This window comes from Solanum verrucosum, unplaced genomic scaffold (genome assembly GCF_900185275.1).
Source record: "Solanum verrucosum unplaced genomic scaffold, falcon-dt-bn FXZP01000009.1, whole genome shotgun sequence".
Lineage (NCBI taxonomy): Eukaryota > Viridiplantae > Streptophyta > Magnoliopsida > Solanales > Solanaceae > Solanum > Solanum verrucosum.
The window spans coordinates 3,012,351-3,033,166 of NW_026020231.1; the positions used below are offsets into that span (position 1 = coordinate 3,012,351).

At 30.8% G+C, this 20,816-nt stretch overlaps 2 protein-coding genes and 1 pseudogene across 3 annotated transcripts; all 3 read right to left on the reverse strand.

Annotated features, from left to right (window-relative positions):
* Window positions 1–126: 126 nt before the first annotated feature.
* LOC125832554 (ethylene-responsive transcription factor ERF084) lies at window positions 127–938 on the reverse strand. Its single transcript, XM_049511730.1, has one exon. It carries the CDS (start codon window positions 936–938, stop codon window positions 186–188), a length of 753 nt encoding a protein of 250 aa, XP_049367687.1. The 3' UTR covers window positions 127–185.
* A 7,966-nt stretch (window positions 939–8,904) lies between these two features.
* LOC125832264 (flotillin-like protein 3) lies at window positions 8,905–10,867 on the reverse strand (the record flags this gene model as incomplete). Its single annotated transcript, XM_049511408.1, has 3 exons — window positions 10,308–10,867; window positions 9,512–9,907; window positions 8,905–9,402 (listed from the first exon to the last, which is right to left on the reverse strand). Coding segments are annotated over exons 1-3 (1,440 nt in total), but the record flags the coding sequence as incomplete, so codon positions are not given.
* Window positions 10,868–11,737: 870 nt separating this feature from the next.
* LOC125832456 (flotillin-like protein 3) lies at window positions 11,738–13,593 on the reverse strand (annotated as a pseudogene). Its single transcript, XR_007443226.1, has 3 exons — window positions 13,041–13,593; window positions 12,565–12,960; window positions 11,738–12,412 (listed from the first exon to the last, which is right to left on the reverse strand). The product of XR_007443226.1 is annotated as a flotillin-like protein 3 (transcript).
* Window positions 13,594–20,816: the final 7,223 nt, after the last annotated feature.

Consider the following 20,816-nt stretch of genomic DNA (forward strand, 5'->3'; position numbering starts at 1 on the left):
ACCATAACATTTTAGTGATTTTCTTCTTTCAACACTAACACAAAATCACAACATGCATTTCTTATCGTATTGCATGAAGTACTAGAACCACATAGTTTATGCTAAAACACATACAATACAATACAATACGATACAAAACTAAACATTAATAATTGGAAGTAGTTGTTTCGTTATAGCAGTTGAGTCTACTTCCTCCCGAATCCGAGCTTGAGATCAAGCTCCACAGTAACACTAACTTTTTTGTTAAATTCATTAGAGCTAAATAAATGCGCAGTTGAAGTTACCACTGAGCATTTTCTTTGATTATTAGCAACAGCGCCACCATTTTTCTTTTTCTTTTTCATTTTCATTTCACGAGACGACTTTGAAGATGATGACGTCGATGTTGGTGAAGTAGGCAGAGGAACAATCGGAGGAATTTGGAAATTTGTTCGAGCTTTTGAACCTCTCAACCACCTCGCCGCCGCGTCGTACGCACGCGCCGCCTCCTCCGGCGTGTCGAATGTACCCAGCCAGTGTCTGCACCGCCCTATACGGTCGCGAATCTCCGCTGACCATCTCCCCCACGGCCTCTTTCTCACTCCTCTGTAACTCTTCTCCACTGATGGAACATTATTATTATTATTCCTCTTTTCTGCAGGACACGTGCGTTTCAGAATTGAAACTGCTGAATTTGGATCATCATTCTTGTTTTCATTGTTATTGTAACCGAAAAGAACATGTTCTCCAACAACAGCAGCAATTCCTTCAAGAACAGGGGATTTTTCTTTTTCATTTTCATTTTCATTAGCAGAAACAGAGTAATTATCCCAAAATGGATCGAGGGAATAATTAGTGTTGTCAATGGAGAAATTATGATTTGGTTCATTTGGGTAATAAAGGGGTTTTTGTGTAGAGAAGAAGAATGGTTCAGCTTTTTGAGAATGGGAATTATACATTGTATTGTGCTAAAGATGGAAGAGAAACACAAAAAGATTTTACATAGATTGTGATGATCAGAACTCAGAGTTCAACTATTTATAGTCTCAACGAAAATTAATTGTTTATTGAAATTATTCTCCACTGTGGCTGAGTTATTTTTGTATAAACTCAAAATAACAAATTTAATTGAGATAGATTATTTAATTGAAGATATTTTCCGTCTTAATTTATGTAACACTGTTAAATTTGTTGCTTTTTTTTTTTTTTGAAAAAACCTTTATTAAAATTTATGAATTAAAATATATTATAGATATTTATGTAATTATAAATAAAGTGGATGTTTAGATTGAATTCCCCTATTCTGATTTGAATTTTGATACCTGAACCGATGAAAATATATTCAAATTCAATCTAGATAAGCTTGATTTGGATTGAATATTTTATATTAATTTTTTTGTCTTTTAAGATTAATCATATCGATTATAAATTTTAAGTTAAAATGATAAAAATATAATTAAAAATTATACTTCAAAATTTTTAACTTATCATTTTTGACTTAGATTAGTAGTCAAATGTCAATTTAAACCAACTCTGTATTACTAATTTTTTTAAAATTAGACTTGCAAGAATTAGGGACAAAAAAAAATTATGAAGTAGAGTTGAATAAAAGACATTAAATTAAATATTTGAAAATTCCATTGTATAAATTCATATACATTCCGAAATTCATAAATAATCTAATGCATAATTCAAAAAAATAGATTTAGAATATATTTTCTTCTTTTCAATTTATTTCATCTACTTTTTTTTTAATATGTTTAAGAAAGTAAAATCTTTTCTTTCCTTTTAATTCTTTTATTTTATCTTTTCACGTAACATGTTTTTAATTACAAGGATATTTCATTATATATGATATGTTTTTAGTTTTAGATCATATAATTTTCAAAATCCTTTTTAAACTCTAATAAACCAACTTAAAATAAATCATACTGTACAAATTTAAATGAAAGAAATAACATTCTATTTTAAAGGAATCAAGTATTAAAAACATGTCACATAAAATAATATATTATTAGGGGGTCTAGGATTTTATAGATATGGGTGTCAAATACGATAAGACAAGAATCCGTCATGTTTATTAATTATCACTGTTATAACCCTGTCATTACTTGCAATGGAGGGATAAATACCTCTTTGTTAAAAGACAAAACTACCCACTGAAGCTCTCCAACATTTTTCTTTTTGATAGAATAATATAAAATTGGATGTTAAAATAAGTTAAACTTTCTCCGTTCTAATTTCTAAGTTTTAATTTGATAGAATGCAAATATTTTAAAAAGTTAAAAAGTCTATTGAATTTTGTAATCTAGTATATATCAGGTTATTTTTATATGTAAATTTTTTGCTTAAAAAGATCATTATTAACTTTTTTTGTTTAAATTTGATGGTCTTAAACACTATCTGGATAGTTATTTAAAAATTTAATCGTAATTATTATTAGTTTAATAAAATTAAAAATATTATATTTGACAGCTATTTGTGTGATCTAAATTGTTATTTAAATTCATGTGTCATATTTTTTTATTTGCTTATTTTTAGAAAAGTCATTATATATTTCTTCATCTTATCTTTAGTAAAGTAATTTATAACAAATATTTATAATTTTTCTAAATCATAAGTTCTAAAATAAGTTCTTTTTTTCTTTTTAAATTTCATATTCAACCAAGTAATACCAAATAAATTCGAAGAAAGTAAATACTTTTATTATTATAAGATTAGAATTAAATTATTTTTTAAATATAAGTCTCATTTTAAAGTAGATTAAACAAAAAAATATCATATAAAATGGGACTTGAGTAAAGTAGGAAATCTGACGCAGGGACTTAAATGTCATTGTGGGAAAAGTGACTGATACGACATAATCAGATACAGAGAAAATAACAAAACAGGGTGAATACTACTCTGTCTCTCTCTCTCTCCGTTACAATTTTTGTAACGCCATTTTAATTGATATAAAATTAAAGAAAAATAGACTCTTGAAAATTGTAACTTATAATTAATCTTAAATATTTATATGAATATATTTTATTTTATTAAAATAAAATAAATGAAAAATAATTTCTTTATAATTATTTAAAAGTGTTATCTTTTATGATACATTAAAAAGAAAAACAATGTCATGTAAATTATTATTTTTATGTGACATGCTTCCTTTTTAATCCGTCTCAATAAAATATCACTTTATTATAATTAAAAATAATTTAACTTAATTTTTTTTCATCCTTACCGAAATCATCTACAACCATACAATTATTAATAAATAATTTTAAAACTATGAATTTAAACTATCTTTTTTGTTCTTTCTTCATCGTTGATGTAATATATACCTACCTTAAATACAATAAATCACAATTTAAAATTAAATTAACAAAAAAAAGAATAAAATAATTATTAAGACTAATGCACGAATGTTTCACTATCTTCGAGGAGATTCAAACCTACTGAGTCATAATCTATTCAACAGTTATATTCTTGACTTGTCTCCTTCAAAATACAACACTCCATCAAGTACAACTTTACAACTCTGAATTATTATATCGAGTCAAACAATATCACATAAAATAAAATAAAAGAAACAGATCACTAATTAGATAGAGTAAATGATCTCAAGAATTTAAGGGAGATGTAGGGCGTAATAAGCTAAGAGCCGTAGGATTACTGTAATGAAAGGCGTCAGAGTGGCGTCAATAAGAAAAGATAGTTTGACTGCATGGTTTAGGCATGATTACTTCTTTTTAACCAGAGGAAGATTTGGGTGTATCACAGCTGCATTATTGTAACCGTGTAGTGACTATAAATGAACCATCATATACAAACATGCACACTACTATTTATGAACAGAAAATAAAGGTTAATCAGATAAGTATTAAAGATTTGATCATGGAAACATGAGTAAGTTACGTGCATGGATAAATAATGATAATCATCACATCAATCAACGGAGTTATGTTGGGGGAGGGGGGTACTATGTTAGATAAATTATGGACAAAGTAGAAATTAGCATTATATTTTTGGACGTGTATCAAATGACAATAATATATATGAATCTTTTGGAGTGTAGTAAAAGGGGCCTTTATTATTTTCATCGATGCTATCTACAACTCCTTCCATTCATCTTGTATTATTTGTTCACTTTTATTTTTTAAAGGGAATTTATATAAATTTCATTAATTTAAGAGTTAAATACTTATAATTTGTAATATTATGTATCTTATCAAATTTTTCAGATATATATGTATCTCGAATATATAGAATCAAAATTAATAGATATAATTTATTCTAAATACATTATATTTAAGTAGATTCGTATAAATATAAGATACATAGAAAATCTTGTTCGCCTCATGTATCTGGTATCCCAGATACATTTGAATCACTCTTGATCTCACTCGCTTCAATCCTCATTTTTGTGTTTTTGATAGCATAAATCTATGTATCTAAGTGTATTTTCGTCAATATATGTTGGAATTTTCTTAATTATTGATAAGATACTTAATATTTTGAAAGTATATATAATAATAGTATCTATGGTCATGAAATATGTCTGATTAGTTAGTAGTTGTTTTTTATACGTTTTCAAAATATCTTAAATAAAAAGGTGTTTTTATTAACTTTGCATTCAACTCTTTTAGCATACTTTTTTTAGGTCTTATTCATTAACATAAATGTTTAAAATAAAAAAATTTAAAGACAAAAAATATTTTTTTTCAATTATATCTTAATTTTAGAAAGTAATAGGAGTGAATAGTAATTATTTTGAGACATATTTTTAGGTTATGGAATGTAGGGAGTACAAGTCTCACTCTTTTCTGGATGCAGTCTACTGTGTGCTGATGTGCTTCCTGCATCTCTCATCCTTCCATGGTTCTAAAGATTCTTTAGACAGATTTTTGAAACATTAATTTTGACGAGGTTAAGTTATACGATTAAAAATAAAGAAGATAATTAAAGGAAAAATTACGCGAATAAATAAACATATGTTAGTTAATTAGCTAACATAGATATAGTTTAAATTAATTACGGCTGGCAATTTAATTTTACCTATAATTAAATTCTTATACATATACAAATACAAATTATAAATATATGACAGATATACAAATACAATAAGCCTCTCTCCACTCCCTGCCCTCTCTCGTTCGCCTCTTTCCTCCCACTCCCAATCTCGCTCGTCAGATATACAAATATATATATATATATATATATATATGTTTATTAGTTACATATATACTATTATCTGGCAGATATACATATACAATTCATCCCTCTCCACTCTGTGCTTTCGCTCACTCGCCTTTCTCCTCCCTGTCCCAATCTCCCTTGCTCGCCTCTCTCCTCTATCTCTCAATCTCGCTCTCCAAAGATACAAATACATATGTATACAATTATTTGACAGATATACATATACACTTCGTCTCTCCCTACTCTCTGCCCTCTCTCGCACGCCTCTCTCCTCCGTCTCCCAATCTAGTTCGCCTCTCACCTCCCTCTAACATATAGCTACTAATCATAATTAGCAAATTATAACTATGAAGCATAATTAAGTTATTTTTGAGTAGTTATATGCGAAAATTCCCCATAATTAAACTTGTGACACTTCAACGGAACAGATTAAAAAAAAGTTAGATCAAACAAGACCGTCAATTTTTTAGGCTGACTAACTTTTGAAGATAAGAACCTATAACACCTTAATATTGCACTCTTTAGAAGACATAACTCAAGTTTTCAGAGAAGTGTTAGAATATCACACGTATTAAAAACTTAGCGGATGGCATTTAAGGGGATCAACTTTATATTTTAATTCTAGGCTTTTGAGACATTTTCAAAGAGTATTAATTACCTCTAAAAAATATATTTAGTGATAATTAAATTATTAAATTTATCACATAATAAGCGTTTTAAATAATTTTTACAGTGCATCTTTAATCTTTCTTTCATGTTCACTTAATTTATATTCCTATTGTTTAAAATCTGTTTGTTGCTTAATGGAATATGGCCAGTTTGGGACATATTTCGAGGAAGTGTAAGGTGGAGTTTGGTTGCTAGTATATGATAATTTAGGAAACATTGGCTTGGAACAAAAGGGAATGTCGGTCTATAACTCTCTAAACAATATTAAAGTTTAGACATATATATACACTTCTTATTTCTTTATTTTTTCAGAAATTAAATAACAAAAAAAAATGTATTGATTCCAAGGAATTGAATTGGATATTAGTCAATATGGTGCTTTATGTAATTAAAATACATACACTCTTTTTACCAAGAGACAAGAGTCTATGTTGTTTTATGTTTTGGAAAACACTAGACAGTGAAGGAAATCCCCAAAAGAAAGAGGACAAACACTAAAATGTGTGCTATAATGATACTCTCAATTAATAATCTACTTTGTCCGTCTCAAAATATTTGTCATACTAAAAATTCAAAATAAATTAATTACTGTGTTATATAATGATTTTTGGAGATTATATATACTTTAATTATCAAACATAAATAATAATACAATTATTGAATAATATTTTATATAATTATAGATAAACACGATAAGTAATTTATGACGGACCGAATGATTTTTTATTATTACTATGATCGACATCTCTGTGGATTCTGCTTGTTTCGATGTGTCAGTACTCACTATGGATTTACTCTTATTTTGCAACAAGTTGGATGCATTGGAAAAGTAAAATTGGGCAATGTTATAATGCACTCTCTTTTTGTATCTTCTTCATTTATTTTTGTCTCTTTTGAATATCCTTTCATGCTTTACTCTTCTTTAATCTAACCATTTTCTATCCTACATTGGGTTGCCTATAATAAAGAATTATATTTGTCCTAGTCAAACCAATAAATGAAATACTTAATTTGTTCTAAAAGGGTTGTTGTTGAGTGAATTAAGTATATTTTTTAAGATAATAGAATTTTTTATTTGAATTTATGAGAGAACATTTTACCTTTAATGTGGATTTTTCAAAGCAAAATTCAAATTTAATAGTAATATTTAAAATGAATATAGTTTCGAGATAAAAGAATAATCTGATTTTATTTAAATTTCATTGATTCATATATATCATTAACATGATATTTTAAAGTGGCAAGATGCATAAGTGATAAGAGGATATAAAAAAATAAACGCAGGTAACACACGGCATTAAATATTTGAGTTGCATTGCATTATTGGGGTAATTGTCGCATATAGCTACTAAAAATAACTTAGTTATGCTCCATAGATATAGTTTGCTAATTACGATTCGTAGCTATATGTTCGCGGAATGAGGGAAGTGAGCGAGATTGGAAGAGGGAGGAGAGAGGGCAGAGAGTGGAGAGATGTAAATTGTATATGTATATCGGTTAGATAATTGTATCTATGTAACTAGTATGTATATGTATTCATGCTTGTATTTGTATAACTACATACAATTTGTATCTGTATATAATTGAATCGAATTCAAACAATTGTATTTGTATATCCGCTCTCTCTCTTGCTTTATACCAATACAAAATTGTAGCTATGTTTGATAATTAACTTCAAATATTTTTTTAACTGCTTAATTTTTCTTTTATTGAAACCATCCAGCCTCAGTTTAGCCCATAAAATTTCACACCAGGGCGGTCCAATTTGACTGAAGGGGTTGGGTTGGGCCAAACAAGACACTGGGCTTGGTAGACCAGCCCAGGTGCTTGCTCGGGTTTCATCCCACCGGGCGTCGGTCCCGACTAGCTACGTTGGAAGCCTAAAACATAAAGTATGTGATTTCTGTAATTTGCCCTATACTTTTACAATAGAGTTAAGTATAAATGGGAAACTTTAAACGACATAATGTTGCACTCATTTATACGATTGAAAATATTCCCCTAGTGCGTTAATATTAGAGATATATTTTGGTCTCCTAATATCATGATTAAGATTACATTAAAACTTTTCTAATAGCATAGATAACTACTTATTCCATCTCAAATTATCTGAAACATTAATTAAGAGCGTTTATTTATTTAAAATCAATGATATATGAACAATCATAGTAACATTTTGAAGTGTTTATAGTTTCAATAACAATAAATAGGGATAAGGGTCTGAAAAATATCTCAACTTTGGTCGGATTTACAGTTGCGATACTAAATTTTCATGAAGACCTATTACCTCCCTAGACTATTTAATACCGTATTTTTTTCCCCCTGAACTATTTAATAGTGTACTTTAAAGGTATATATGTGCCCACGTGGACACATTACTATTTATAATTTTGCATTATTTTTTATATCCACATGGGCAAATATATATGTTTAAAATACGGTATTAAATAGTCTAGGGAGGTAATAGGTCCTCATGAAAGTTTAGTATCGCAACAGCAAATCCGACCAAAGTTGAGGTATTTTTCAGACTCTTATCCCCAATAAATACTAAGAATAGAATTGGGATAAAAAACTAATTTTTTTCTTCTAAAACGATATATTTTGGGACAAAGGAGTAGCAAGCTGAGTCACAAATTCACAAAAATGTTGGTAAAATATGATGCTCTCAGACAACAATTCCTCCATAAAAGATAATAAATCCAACATTCAAACAACTTCGAATCCAAGCAACAATACTAAGAGCACATTTCGAAATTCGAAAGACTATATAATAATTTAAAACTAAAAAATTAAAGCATAAAGCAATTAAAGTGCACTTCATTTAGATTCATCAGGTAAGGTTAACCCTGAGGGGTAGTTCAGCTGGTAAGGCCTGGGACAAAGTCCTTCAGGTCGCCGGTTCGAGCCCCAGCAGGGCCACTGGAGGCATTACAAACCGGCCGCGTCTCCAGGGCCCCGTGGAACTAACCGTGGTGGACCCGCCTTGAAACAGCGGGACCCGATGGGTACAGCTAGTCGGGTTCGCAAAGCGACGCCCGGAAACCACGGTAAAAAAAAAAAAAAAAAAAAAAAATCAGGTAAGGTTGCAAGCCAAGCAGGAGGCTGCATCCCAGTTTGTTCCTGCACTGTTTGAAGCAGAGGAGGCAGCATGCGGTACAAACCCGCAACATCCTTCAATCCACTCCCACCTTCACCACCATTCCTTTCACCTCCATTAGCGCTTGACCAAATGCTAATCTTTGGCTGCATACCGTTCACTGCTTGAGCATTGAGTTGGGCAATTTCCTTAAAGATACCGTTGTTGATCATCAAATAGTCTCTGAGAGCAGAGTAATCGTGATTCAATTCCTTGAGAATGGATCCTAAGTACATGGCTTGTGCTTTTCCAATCGCTGCTACTCCTTCCGCTTCCTTTTGCTTTGCATACAGCTCACTGTTTGCAGCCTGCTGCCGAGCATAGAGGTCAGCATCTGCACTTGCTCTTTGTGCCTCTGCTTTCTTCTGGCTCTCGAATAGAGCAGCTTCCGCTTCTTTCTGTCGCTTATATAATACTGAGTTTGCCTCTTGCACCTGTTCAAATCAACATGTATAACTCTCTTTCAGCCACCAAAACAATGTTACTACAAACTAAGTTTTAATGCAGCTAAACAGTACACATAAATTGAGACAGAAGAAATACCTTAATATCGTATTCAACATTAGCCTTGCTGAGAAGATCAGCCTTGAGCTTAGCAGTCTGAGCAAGAGCTTTCTTCTTCTCCACTTCCATTTGCAGCTCTGCCTCTCTTATTGCCACCGCCTTCTCAGCTTCCACCTCCGCCAGCCTGGCAGTCCGAGACCACCCGGCTTTCTTCCTTGCCAGCTCAGCACTTGCCTCAACAACCTCTGCTTCTTTTTGGTTTTCAAATACTCTAACTTCAGTCTTTACTCTAACTTCTTCTTTTTTGCCTTCTCCTTGCCTTCTGGTTGATATGATCATTGTCTCAGCATCAATCTTAGCAGCATTCTGCTTTGTCTCTCCATCTCTTTGCTTTGAACCTATCTCTCCTTTCATCCTCGCCTCTGCTACATCTATCTGTAGGAAGAGAAAGCAAAAACAATAAACAATGAATTACAGATATTTATTTATATGAGTGAATAGGTTAAAACCTTCACCATTTCACGAGTTTCACATCTCAAGTACTATTCGGTGTATGTTCCTCACTACAATGCCTTTAATTTTGGATTAAAACCACGAATTGAATATAGCCAAATGTTGGGATAACTTGATGAAAGAGTTCATGGGTATGTGAACAGTCAATAATATAGGCAAAAAAACAAGAGATAATATTGTAGTAACTATGATACATGTATGAGCATTAATATACATACATGAGACATTAGTTTCCCTCATTCAATCTTACCCATCATAAAAACCAACAACATACCTATAAAGAAATCAAGAATAAATAAACAAAATAGAGATTGAGATGCACCTTAGCTTGGTTAGCAGCTTCCATCTGAGTTTTTTGTCCAAGGTAAGAGAAATACTCATGGCCAGGTACATCTACAAGTTGTTTAACATTAGCATTATAGATATAAAGCCCAAATTGATTCAATTCAAGCTGCACTTTCTCAAATACTTCTTTCTTAAACTCTTTAGTTCCCTTAAAGATCTGTTCCATAGTCATTGAAGCAGCAAGAACACGCGTTTCCCCCTCGATAATTCCCTTTACAAGTTCTTTAACATGATTTGAATTCTTGTCATGATTAGATACAAGCTGTGCATACTTAATCAGACTCTCATTGTTTTCGTCCATTTGTGGCCCAATTGTGAAAACAGCAGGGAGAACAAAAGGGAGTTTTTCAGCACTCATAGCTTGAACTTCGAACGAATAGTTGACAGGTGATATATCAAGCCTGGTGCATTTTTGAAGGGGCCATAGAAAGTGCTTCTTCTCCAGTCTAATTTCTTTTATGCCACTTCCGGTGATGGCAAGTATCTCCGATGGACCAGCAACTATATACTGTGGAATACCCATTGTTAATTACAGAGATCGATTTGATGATGAAGCAAATAAACAATTTCTAGGGTCGTGTAGAAATTAACAACAAAAATCGAAATATATATCAGAGAGTTGTGTAGTCCTAAACGTGGTGGAATACTAATAATTACAATGACGAAAAAAGTGGGAAATATGAATCCTTGTGCTGCAGTGATTAGAGAAGGCAGAGACGGTTACGTATGGGACGAGACTCCTTTCTGTTACCTATTCTCTCTATTTTCTAAGTTCGTATTTGGATGGAAGCCACATATTGTAATTAAAATTAAGGTTCTAATCATGATTAAAATAATAAATAATTTTTATATTTTCTTTGAAAAATCTTAGAAACATAAAAAAGGAAAAACCTGTTTAAAAAAAAGAGCTCGTAGCAAATAGGAATACAGAGAAATTTTAGTTCTATTTAAGAATGGATAATTTTTAGCTAGAATAGTGGGATTGACAATTTTTAAAAGTAAATAAAGAAATTATTAATTATTTTAATCCTGACAAGAATCTTGATTAAAGTAATTAAAACTCAACCTTTAATTTTTAGGTATTGGAAAGGTGTTGAAGAGATGAAATATACTTTATTAGAGTTCTAGTCAATATTGAAGTAGTGTTTATATCAAATTAATGTATTATTTTTTGAAAAAACAATAGTTTTTGAAAATATGATCAAGACCATCTCATTAGATCATGCAACTTAATTATAAGTAATGTAACGAAGTAATTATATACATAAGTTAATTATTATTTACTCATAGCAAGACACACGTCATGCATTTATTGATTTAACGTGAATAAGTATACGTAGGTTTTGTGCTTTTTGGATGTCCACCTTTTACATGCACCTAGGTGAAATCCGTTTTGCTACCATAGCCTTTAACCAATTCATAACTTGGTATACATTATTTCCAAATACATGAAAAAACAAGTTCAATCCAACCAGCACAATGCAAAATAGTAGTAATTCATAATTCAAAACCAGAAAATTAAAGCATAAATAATAATCCATAGCAAACTATTAAAGTAACTAACTAATGTGCACTTCATTTATGGTCAGGCAATGTCGCAAGCCAAGCAGGAGGCTGCATCCCAGTTTGTTCGTGCACAGTTTCAAGCAGAGGAGGCAACATGCGGTACAAACCAGCAACATCCTTCAATCCGCTCCCACCTTCGCCACCATTGATTTCAGTGCTATTAGAGCCTGACCAAATGCTAATCTTTGGCTGCATACCTTGCACTGCTTGAGCGTTGGTATTTGCAATTTCCTGATAGATACCGTTGTTGATCATCAAATAGTCTCTGAGAGCAGGGTAATTGTGATTCAATTCCTTTAGAATGGATCCTATATAAATGGCTTGTGCTTTCCCAATCGTTGCTACTCCTTCCGCTTCTTTCTGTTTTGCATACAGCTCGCTGTTTGCAGCCTGCTGCCTAGCATAGAGTTCAGCATCTGCATTTGCTCTTTGTGCCTCTGCTTTCTTCTGGCTCTCGAATAGTGCAGCTTCTGCTTCTTTCTGTCGCTTGTATAATTCAGAATTTGCCTCTTGCACCTGTTTAAATTACTAACATGCAGTTAATTAGAACCTAAAAACTGAAATGTAGTTCTGAAATAGTAATGCTAATGTTAGGGAGCGTATTAAAAAAAAAGAAATGAATTTTGGGCGTAACTTGACAAATTAAGTAGAAAAAAAGTACTACTTACCTTAATATCATATTCCACAGTAGCCTTCGTGAGAAGCTCTGCCTTGAGCTTAGCAGTCTCAACAAAAGCTTTCTTTTTCTCCACTTCCATTTGCAGCTCTGCTTCTCTTATGGCTACTGCCTTCTCGGCTTCCACCTCCGCCAGCCTGGCAGTCTGAGACCACCCTGCTTTCTTCTTTGCCAGCACAGTAGTTGCCTCAACAACCTCAGCTTCTCTTTGGTTCTGAAATATTTTAACTTCAGTGTTTACTCTAACTTCTTCCTTCTTTCCTTCTCCTTGCCTTATCGTTGATTCAATAAATGTCTCAGCATCAATCTTAGCAGCATTTTGCTTTGTTTCTCCATCTCTTAGCTTTGCACCTATCTCTCCTTTCATCCTCGCCTCCGCTACATCAATCTATCACACATGAAACAAATTAGGAGATTTCGCGGAACTCAATAGCTCTGCCTCGAAAAAATATATTTGTGTTTACGTACCTTTGCTTGATTAGCAGCTTCCATCTGAGTCTTTTGTCCAAGGTAAGAGAAATACTCATGGCCAGGAACATCTACAAGTTGCTTAACATTAGCATTATAGATATAAAGCCCAAATTGATTCAACTCAAGTTGTACTTTATCAAATACTTCTTGCTTAAATTCCTTTGTTCCCTTAAAAATCTGTTCCATTGTCATGGAAGCTGCAAGTACACGAGTTTCCCCTTCGATAACTCCCTTGACAAGATCTTGTATATGAGTTGATTGCTTGTCACTATTAGACATAAGTTTTGCATACTTAATCAAGCTCTCATAATTCGTCTCCTCCAACACTTTTGGCCCAATTGTGAATACTGCGGGGAGGTAGAAAGGGAGTTTTTTCCGCGCTCATAGCTTGAACCTGGAACGAATAGTTCACCGGGGAAATGTCAAGCGTAGTGCATTTTTGGAGGGGCCATAAAAAATGCTTCTTCTTCAGAAGTATTTCAGGTATGCCATTTCCCGTGATGGCAAGCATTTCCGATGGGCCAGCTACTATATACCTTGGAATCCCCATATCGGACTATAGATGATGATTGTTATAGAGAACGATAAATTAAGAATATTGAGTTGATGATCATGGAATTAATGTGATGGTATGTATATATAGAGTGGGGAAATACTGTAGGAAGGTGATTATTAGGGCTGAGGAAGTTATGTGAGTACGAAAATAGTGGAAATGAAAGCATTTCTGTTGAGAGTTTTAAGGCTAAGGGATTGTCCTTCTCTGGAAATTTCATCATTTTGTCCCTTAATTAGACCCGTGGCTTTATAGTGTAACTTAATTTTCAAATATATGTAAGTAGTTGCGAAGATTAATCTCAACAGAATCAGGCAACTTAGAGTTTTTATTTTCTAAAATTACTCAACTAAATAGTAATTTTTTTCTTAAAAAAAACTCATTATGCTTCTTCTCCTCCTTTTCGTTGAAGTAGATAAGATATGTCATATGTGTAACAAGTAATTTCTGGCTTATGCCTATTGAATAGGAGTATTTGTTTTTATTCAATTAATTAATATTTATTTAATTTAGTTCCATAAAAACTTATCCATTGAAGAAAAGAAAAAAAGAAGGTGGAGATTTTGGGCAACAACTTAAGTTACTGATTTTGATAACTCTTTTTAGATAAAATTTAATAGTTGAGTAAAGTTTTGTGATATTTATTCAAAAGAAAAAGTACAACTATATATGTCTTCTATTTAAGCAAGTGTAATATAGTAATATTAAAATGGAGAGGCGCTAAGTGATAAAACATGTATTTAAACAATTATATATATCCAGTCCAATGAATGATCCTTCCTTTGTATGAGAGAAGAATTTCTTTGATTACAATTCTTCCTTGGCATTATTTGATGTGAAATTCAAATAGGAGATAAAGGAAGCTTCCGGGATCATAAAAATTATTTATCCCAAAATATTTCGATTTGTTGTCACAAGCACACAATTTCTTCTTAAAAAATGAGTGACCTTTCATTATCTACTGTTTTCGTAATCCCAAAATATTTCGATTTATAACTTAATATAATACTTTAATAAGTACCAAGATGGATTGTTGAGCTTTTGGGTTTAGAGGGCATTTGGGAGCTTTTAATATAATTTTCATTCGAGAAATGGTCATTTCTTAAGTTTTCAGTTTCTAAAAATCACCCACCAGTTACCAGTAAGCAATATACAGTATACACCACTCAGGAGAAATTAAAAAACATGTGATTCAGCTAGGCGCTCTGGCTTTTAGAGTAGCAGGTACTTCATGAAATTAGTCGAGATGCATGTAAGCTGATTTGAATATCAGTTAGTTGTGGTGCTCAGATCAATTTACATGCACCTCAACTAATTTTAACTTTCTAATAACGAATTTATTTGAACCCCGTACTTAAACTCTCAAATGCTTAATTGAGACTTTTAAGTTTGGGATGAACGCATCATAAGATAATTTTAGTAATCAGCTACATTACAACACTCAAGAGAGAACTTACGTGGTATATATATTGCTCTTAATATAATGAGAATTGGAACACTTCTTTTTCCAAATTCAAACAATTGCTTTATTTTTATTTTATTTTTTCACGTATATTAATGAAAGAAGATTTCCATATCGATGGTTAATGAGAGGATGGTCTCCTTATAATATCTTTATATGAACTTGGACAATTTCAAAATTTATTCAAGTTGTAATAGAGTCATGCCCCCTATATAGGCACCCAAACTTTGCCTGGCGTGAATGCACCAGGAACGGTAGGTGGGAGTGATGAATGTGAAGCATCTCACATCCCACATTGGTGATTAATGGGAGATGGGCTCACGACTCGAACTACTTTGTGTATTTGCTAGTAATATATTTTAATAGTAGTATTTATTATTTATTTTACCTTATGATTTATGCATTATTATATTATTTCACGGCTGCTATATAGTTTTACAACTTTACACTATAAACATGGGAAAACGAGCTTAAGTTAACTCATTTTGCTGGGGCCAAACAACCACTTCATTCCAGCTCACGTTTTTAAAGTTAGGTGAAATTGCACTTTCTATAAACAACATTTAATTCTATAAATTAAAACTCCATTTGTCTTGACTCCACCATTATTTTTTCATTTAATAAAGCAAAATAAAACTGTCAGAAAACAGAGAAATTAAACCATGTCTTCTTTTAATTTCCATCCCGCGCTATGGCCCCAAACTTCGATGGATTATTCAAATCCGTCGAACACTTGATGAAGAATTCAGTGAAATCCCAGTGTGCATTTTTAACGTCCCTAATGGATTCTGAAGTTGCATTAGGGCCATACAGAACTATACGAAATGGAGAGGTATTAGAGTACGTTTGTTATGATATCATGTTGACGTCTCTTTTCTACTCGAGTTCCTTCGAATTTATGCTGTTAAAGAAGGTATGGTTCTAACACGAGCAATTTCTTACTCGACGATGTCACATTTAGTTGATGTTCCTCTTTTCTACTGGAGGTAATTTTATGAAATTTAGTAGCGTATGACGCGTCAGGGCCATTGGTTTTTACTCGTTACACGGAGTTAATGAATGGGATTATTGACACGGAAGAAGATTGTGTTGAACCGTTTGAAGAGCGATGCTGAAGTTGCGAATTCGATGAGTAAATCAGTGAAGTTAACAAAAATTGAGTTGTTGGATAAAGTGATTGAGGATGTTAACAAGTTTTATAATGGAAGAAAAATTGGGAAATACATGAAGCATTATGTGTTTGAATCATGACAGTTTCTCACATTCTTGGCTGCGATTATGTCGATGACTTTGCAAGCATTTTGTTCAGTTTATAGCTGTGCTTGTGTATTACGTATTCAAAGCTCTAGTCAGTAACAACAACAACAACATATTCAGTGTAATCTCACAAGTGAGTTTGCCTAACTTTGTGGCTTCCATATCTTTGTGGGGGTAAAGAGACCGTTTCTCATAAAAACCCTTGAACTTGAATGTATGTATGAAGAAATGCTGAATTGAAGGATGATTTGTTGTATAGTATTATACTATTTAAGATTCTTCTATTGATGATGATTATACTTTGTATCGTGGGACCATGTTGAGTATTTTACTATCTTGTATAATCGGGTTAACCTTGTAACTTTGTTTTTATTCATAGGAACTTTATATTTGTTTTCATGGAAACGGTACAGTTAAATTTACAATAATCTATATTTCATTCATTAGGTTCTTAAATATGCTTGTAAAGAAAATAAGCAAGCTAGTAAGTCCGTATGGAATGGTAAATGTCCGACCAATCTCTGATACGACATCGTTTACGTAAACAAATGTTATAAAGTAAAGACTTAGTAAAATATCTTGGTCAATTTATCTTTAATCCTAATAGTTAATCAACTTCAAGGATCGTCATGCTCAATCCTTTGAATGTTTAAAATTATTATGTCAAGTCTATAGTTTGAGGCTTAACCTTGTGCCTTGACTCGAGGAGATCAAGACAGGATAGAAGAATCTTTCTGAAAATTGACTTATTATTTTATTTTTAATTTTAATTTTTTAATGTAAAAATTGACTAAAGATCAGCAAAACATTGTGATATTTATCATATCATAATGTCTTTTAAAATTTTATGATCGGAGAATCAAACTCTCACTAATAAAATAAAAATTTAAATAATTAATCAATTAAATGGGTTATTAAAATTTTCTAAATCATAGAGTTAGCAAAATTAATGTTACTACTAATAATATATTCTTTTGGTCACAAATAAAGTTGGTCCATTGCATTAATGAAATATTACCAACTTAAGCCGAAAGTCCCATACTAACTTCACAACTAATTGTCCTCTCAACTACTCAGTCATCATTTTTACATGTCCATTATTTTAAAAATAGTTTTTTATTTTAGTTTTTTATTTTTAAAATATAAAAAACAATTATTTTTCTCATATTTTATTCTTAGCATTAATTACTTATTCTCTAAATTATTTTTAAAGAGTTTATACTAAAAATCAATTTATAAAAGTAGTATGATAAAATAATTGTGTCAATTATTATTTTCTTAATAGATGTCTCAAATTTAAATATGAAAAGTAAAAATAAATAGAGAAAATAATACATTAGAAAAATCAAATAATTACATTTTTTTTCCTTTCTAAGAAAAAATACTCCATATCTTTTCTCGTGAATTAATTATATATTACAAGCATCTAAGGGTAAATCTCCTTTCGGTGGATAAAATTTCACCTACAAGATACACCATGTGATACATTACAAACATTTAAATGATTCAAACAAATAGATCACATTAGTATATCTATTTATTCATCATAACACTTTATTCATGTACTGATCAAATTATATCACATGTAAAAGCCACTCAAAAAAATTCAATGAATTAATTATACAATAATATATACATCTATGATCTGAGATAATAATAATAATAATAATAAATTATTATTATTATTATTACTCTGTCTGTCCCATTTTATATGAGGTACTTTGACTCGGCACGAAGTTTAAGAAAGAAATAAAGACTTTTAAAACTTGTGATCCAAAATGAATGATAGAAATTTGGATGACTGTAAATCATTTCATTAAAGGTAAAATAAATATTTTATAGTTAGATTGTTACTTTATATAGAAATGTGTCATTCTTTTTGAGACTGACTAAAAAGGAAAGTGAGTCATATAAATTGGAACAGATGGAGTATTATTATTTTGGGTCAAAATTTGAACCCAACTAACACAACATCTTACGTTATCCCTCCAACGTAAATGTCACCATTACTAAAATCTTCAGAGACCAGTCTTTTAACGATTTCGAACTAGTCATCAAATTTAAAAATATATACTTAGTTTTATGACAATTTATTTGTCTTCAATTGTGGCGGCAGAAAGAAAAATATACCACAAGCTTTTTCATTTTGCTATATCTTTACCTAATTTATCTATTTAGATGTTAGTGTACTGGCTTTTCTCTCAATTGTTGAAAAGTATATATTGGCAAATATATTTCAAAAAATATATTGTGTACCTGAATACTAAATAACATATATGATAACGTAAAATATATTAAATGTGTTGAGATTTAATTTGAAAAATATCTCAAAACGTAAAATATAGTAATTCCAAATTAATTCTTCGATCTTTGGCTGAATAAGTATTGTTGAAAAACTTATTATACTTCTACGTTAGAAAAAAGTATTAGTACTATATAGACGCATTTTTCATTGTTCAAAACCTTAGATAGAAACAAGGTTCTTTCATTTTCTTCTAAGAAAAAGGATTTTGGATTCTAACTAAATATGATACAATAGGGACCAGGAATTAATTATTAGGGCTTTCCATTATGAAAAATTCAAAATATGTATAATTTGAAAATCTGATTTAAATTATTCTTATCGTAACAGATTATAAATAAATCATTTCAGTAAAAATTTGTAATTATATTCCTCTATTTATATAATAAAATTTGTCATAAAACACTTATATGTATTCCTCCATGCTAATAATATAGATACTAATTAGTAAATTAAATTATTTATTTTATAGGGAAAATGATCTGAAAAATACTTCAACTTTGGCCGAAATTGTTGTTACGATACCAAACTTTATGGAGAACCTTTTACCCCCTGCACTATTTAATAGTGTATTTAAAAGGTATATATGTGCACGTGGACATGTTATTATTTATAATTATGAAATATTTATGATGTCCGCGTGGGCATACATATACCTTTAAAATACACTATTAAATAGTGTAGGGGGATAAAAGGTCATTTCCAAAGTTTGATATTATTACTGCAATTTCGATCAAAGCTCGAATATATTTCAAATCTTTTTTCCCTATTTATATAAAGGAAGGAACATATGTCTAACTGTATGGTTATTAATCGATAGTATATATCACTCAGGAGCGAATTTATAAGTAAAAATTAGGACACATAAATTTATCATATCTTTATAAAATTATATATATATAAAAGAAGAGGGAATAGTACACGTCTCTGCGTCGACACGTGTGCTTTCCTTAAATTGACCAAAAAAATATTCACACACAAGAGGAAAGTCCTCATTAATAGATCCATCTTAATTACCTAATTATAACCTTCCACGTGGCTTTTCTTTTCATTATTGGAAACTCAAATACACCCAATGGGTCCCACATATTATTCTAACCCTACAAAATACATTAAAAATATCATATTATTATGTCCCCATTCACTCATTCCTCTTTGTCCTCTTTCATTACTTTACTACAATATCCGTATTAATATATTTATCTGATTTTAACTTGATATAAAATTCTAAAAAAATATTATTTATAAAATTGATGATAATAAATTAAAAACATTCACACAATTAAGTCAAAAAGGAGAAAGAGATGGAATAATTGAATACATTGGCATTTGTAGTCCCATACAACTACAATTTTGGTAATTAATAAATACTCATTGATTGTATATAAATTAACCTAAGATATCTACATTGGACTTTGTCCATGATCCCACTTTGGATGTGGGATCACTTTAAGAAACCCATACAAATGGGTCGTTCTATTTCCTTTTTAGTCAGTCCTAAAAGAATGTCACATTCTTTGTTTTTCTTTTAATTTGTTCTATATTTAAAAATTACATAAAAGGTACTTAAAATCACAATGTCATAATATAAGATATTAAAAACAACATAATTAAAAATCATAAAACAAATTTTATTGACTCTTTAATTCCATATTGAAACAAAAGAAGTTTGTTTCAAAATAACATTAAAAGTACTGTAAATTCAAGTAAAATAATTAAGAATCATATAAGAAATTTAGTTGACTTTCGTAAAAGTACCTACATCGCATAAAATAGAACAGAAAGAGTAATATATATTATTTGAAAATGATATAAGAAGTGTTATAAATCACAATAAATTAACAACTTAAAAATATATTTAACAAAATCACATACAAAAAATTATATAACTCTCCAAATTTCATCGGTGTCACATAAATTGAAACAAAGAACTACTCCCAATTTATGTGACTTACTTTCCTTTTTAGTCAGTCCCAAAAGAATGTCACATTTCTATATTAAGTAACAATTTCACTATAAAATATTTATTTTACCCTTAATGAAATAATTTACAGTCATAAAAATTTATATAATTCATTTTGGACCACAAGTTTTAAAAGTTTTCATTTATTTCTTAAACTCCGTGACGAATCAAACTACCTCACATAAAATGAGACGGAGAACGTAATATATATTGGGCCCGCGCTGGCGCGGGAACCT

What these genes read in the sequence shown, in the direction of transcription:
- LOC125832554 (XM_049511730.1), bottom strand. Translation starts at nt 938, where the DNA reads ATGTATAATTCCCATTCTCAAAAAGCTGAACCATTCTTCTTCTCTACA.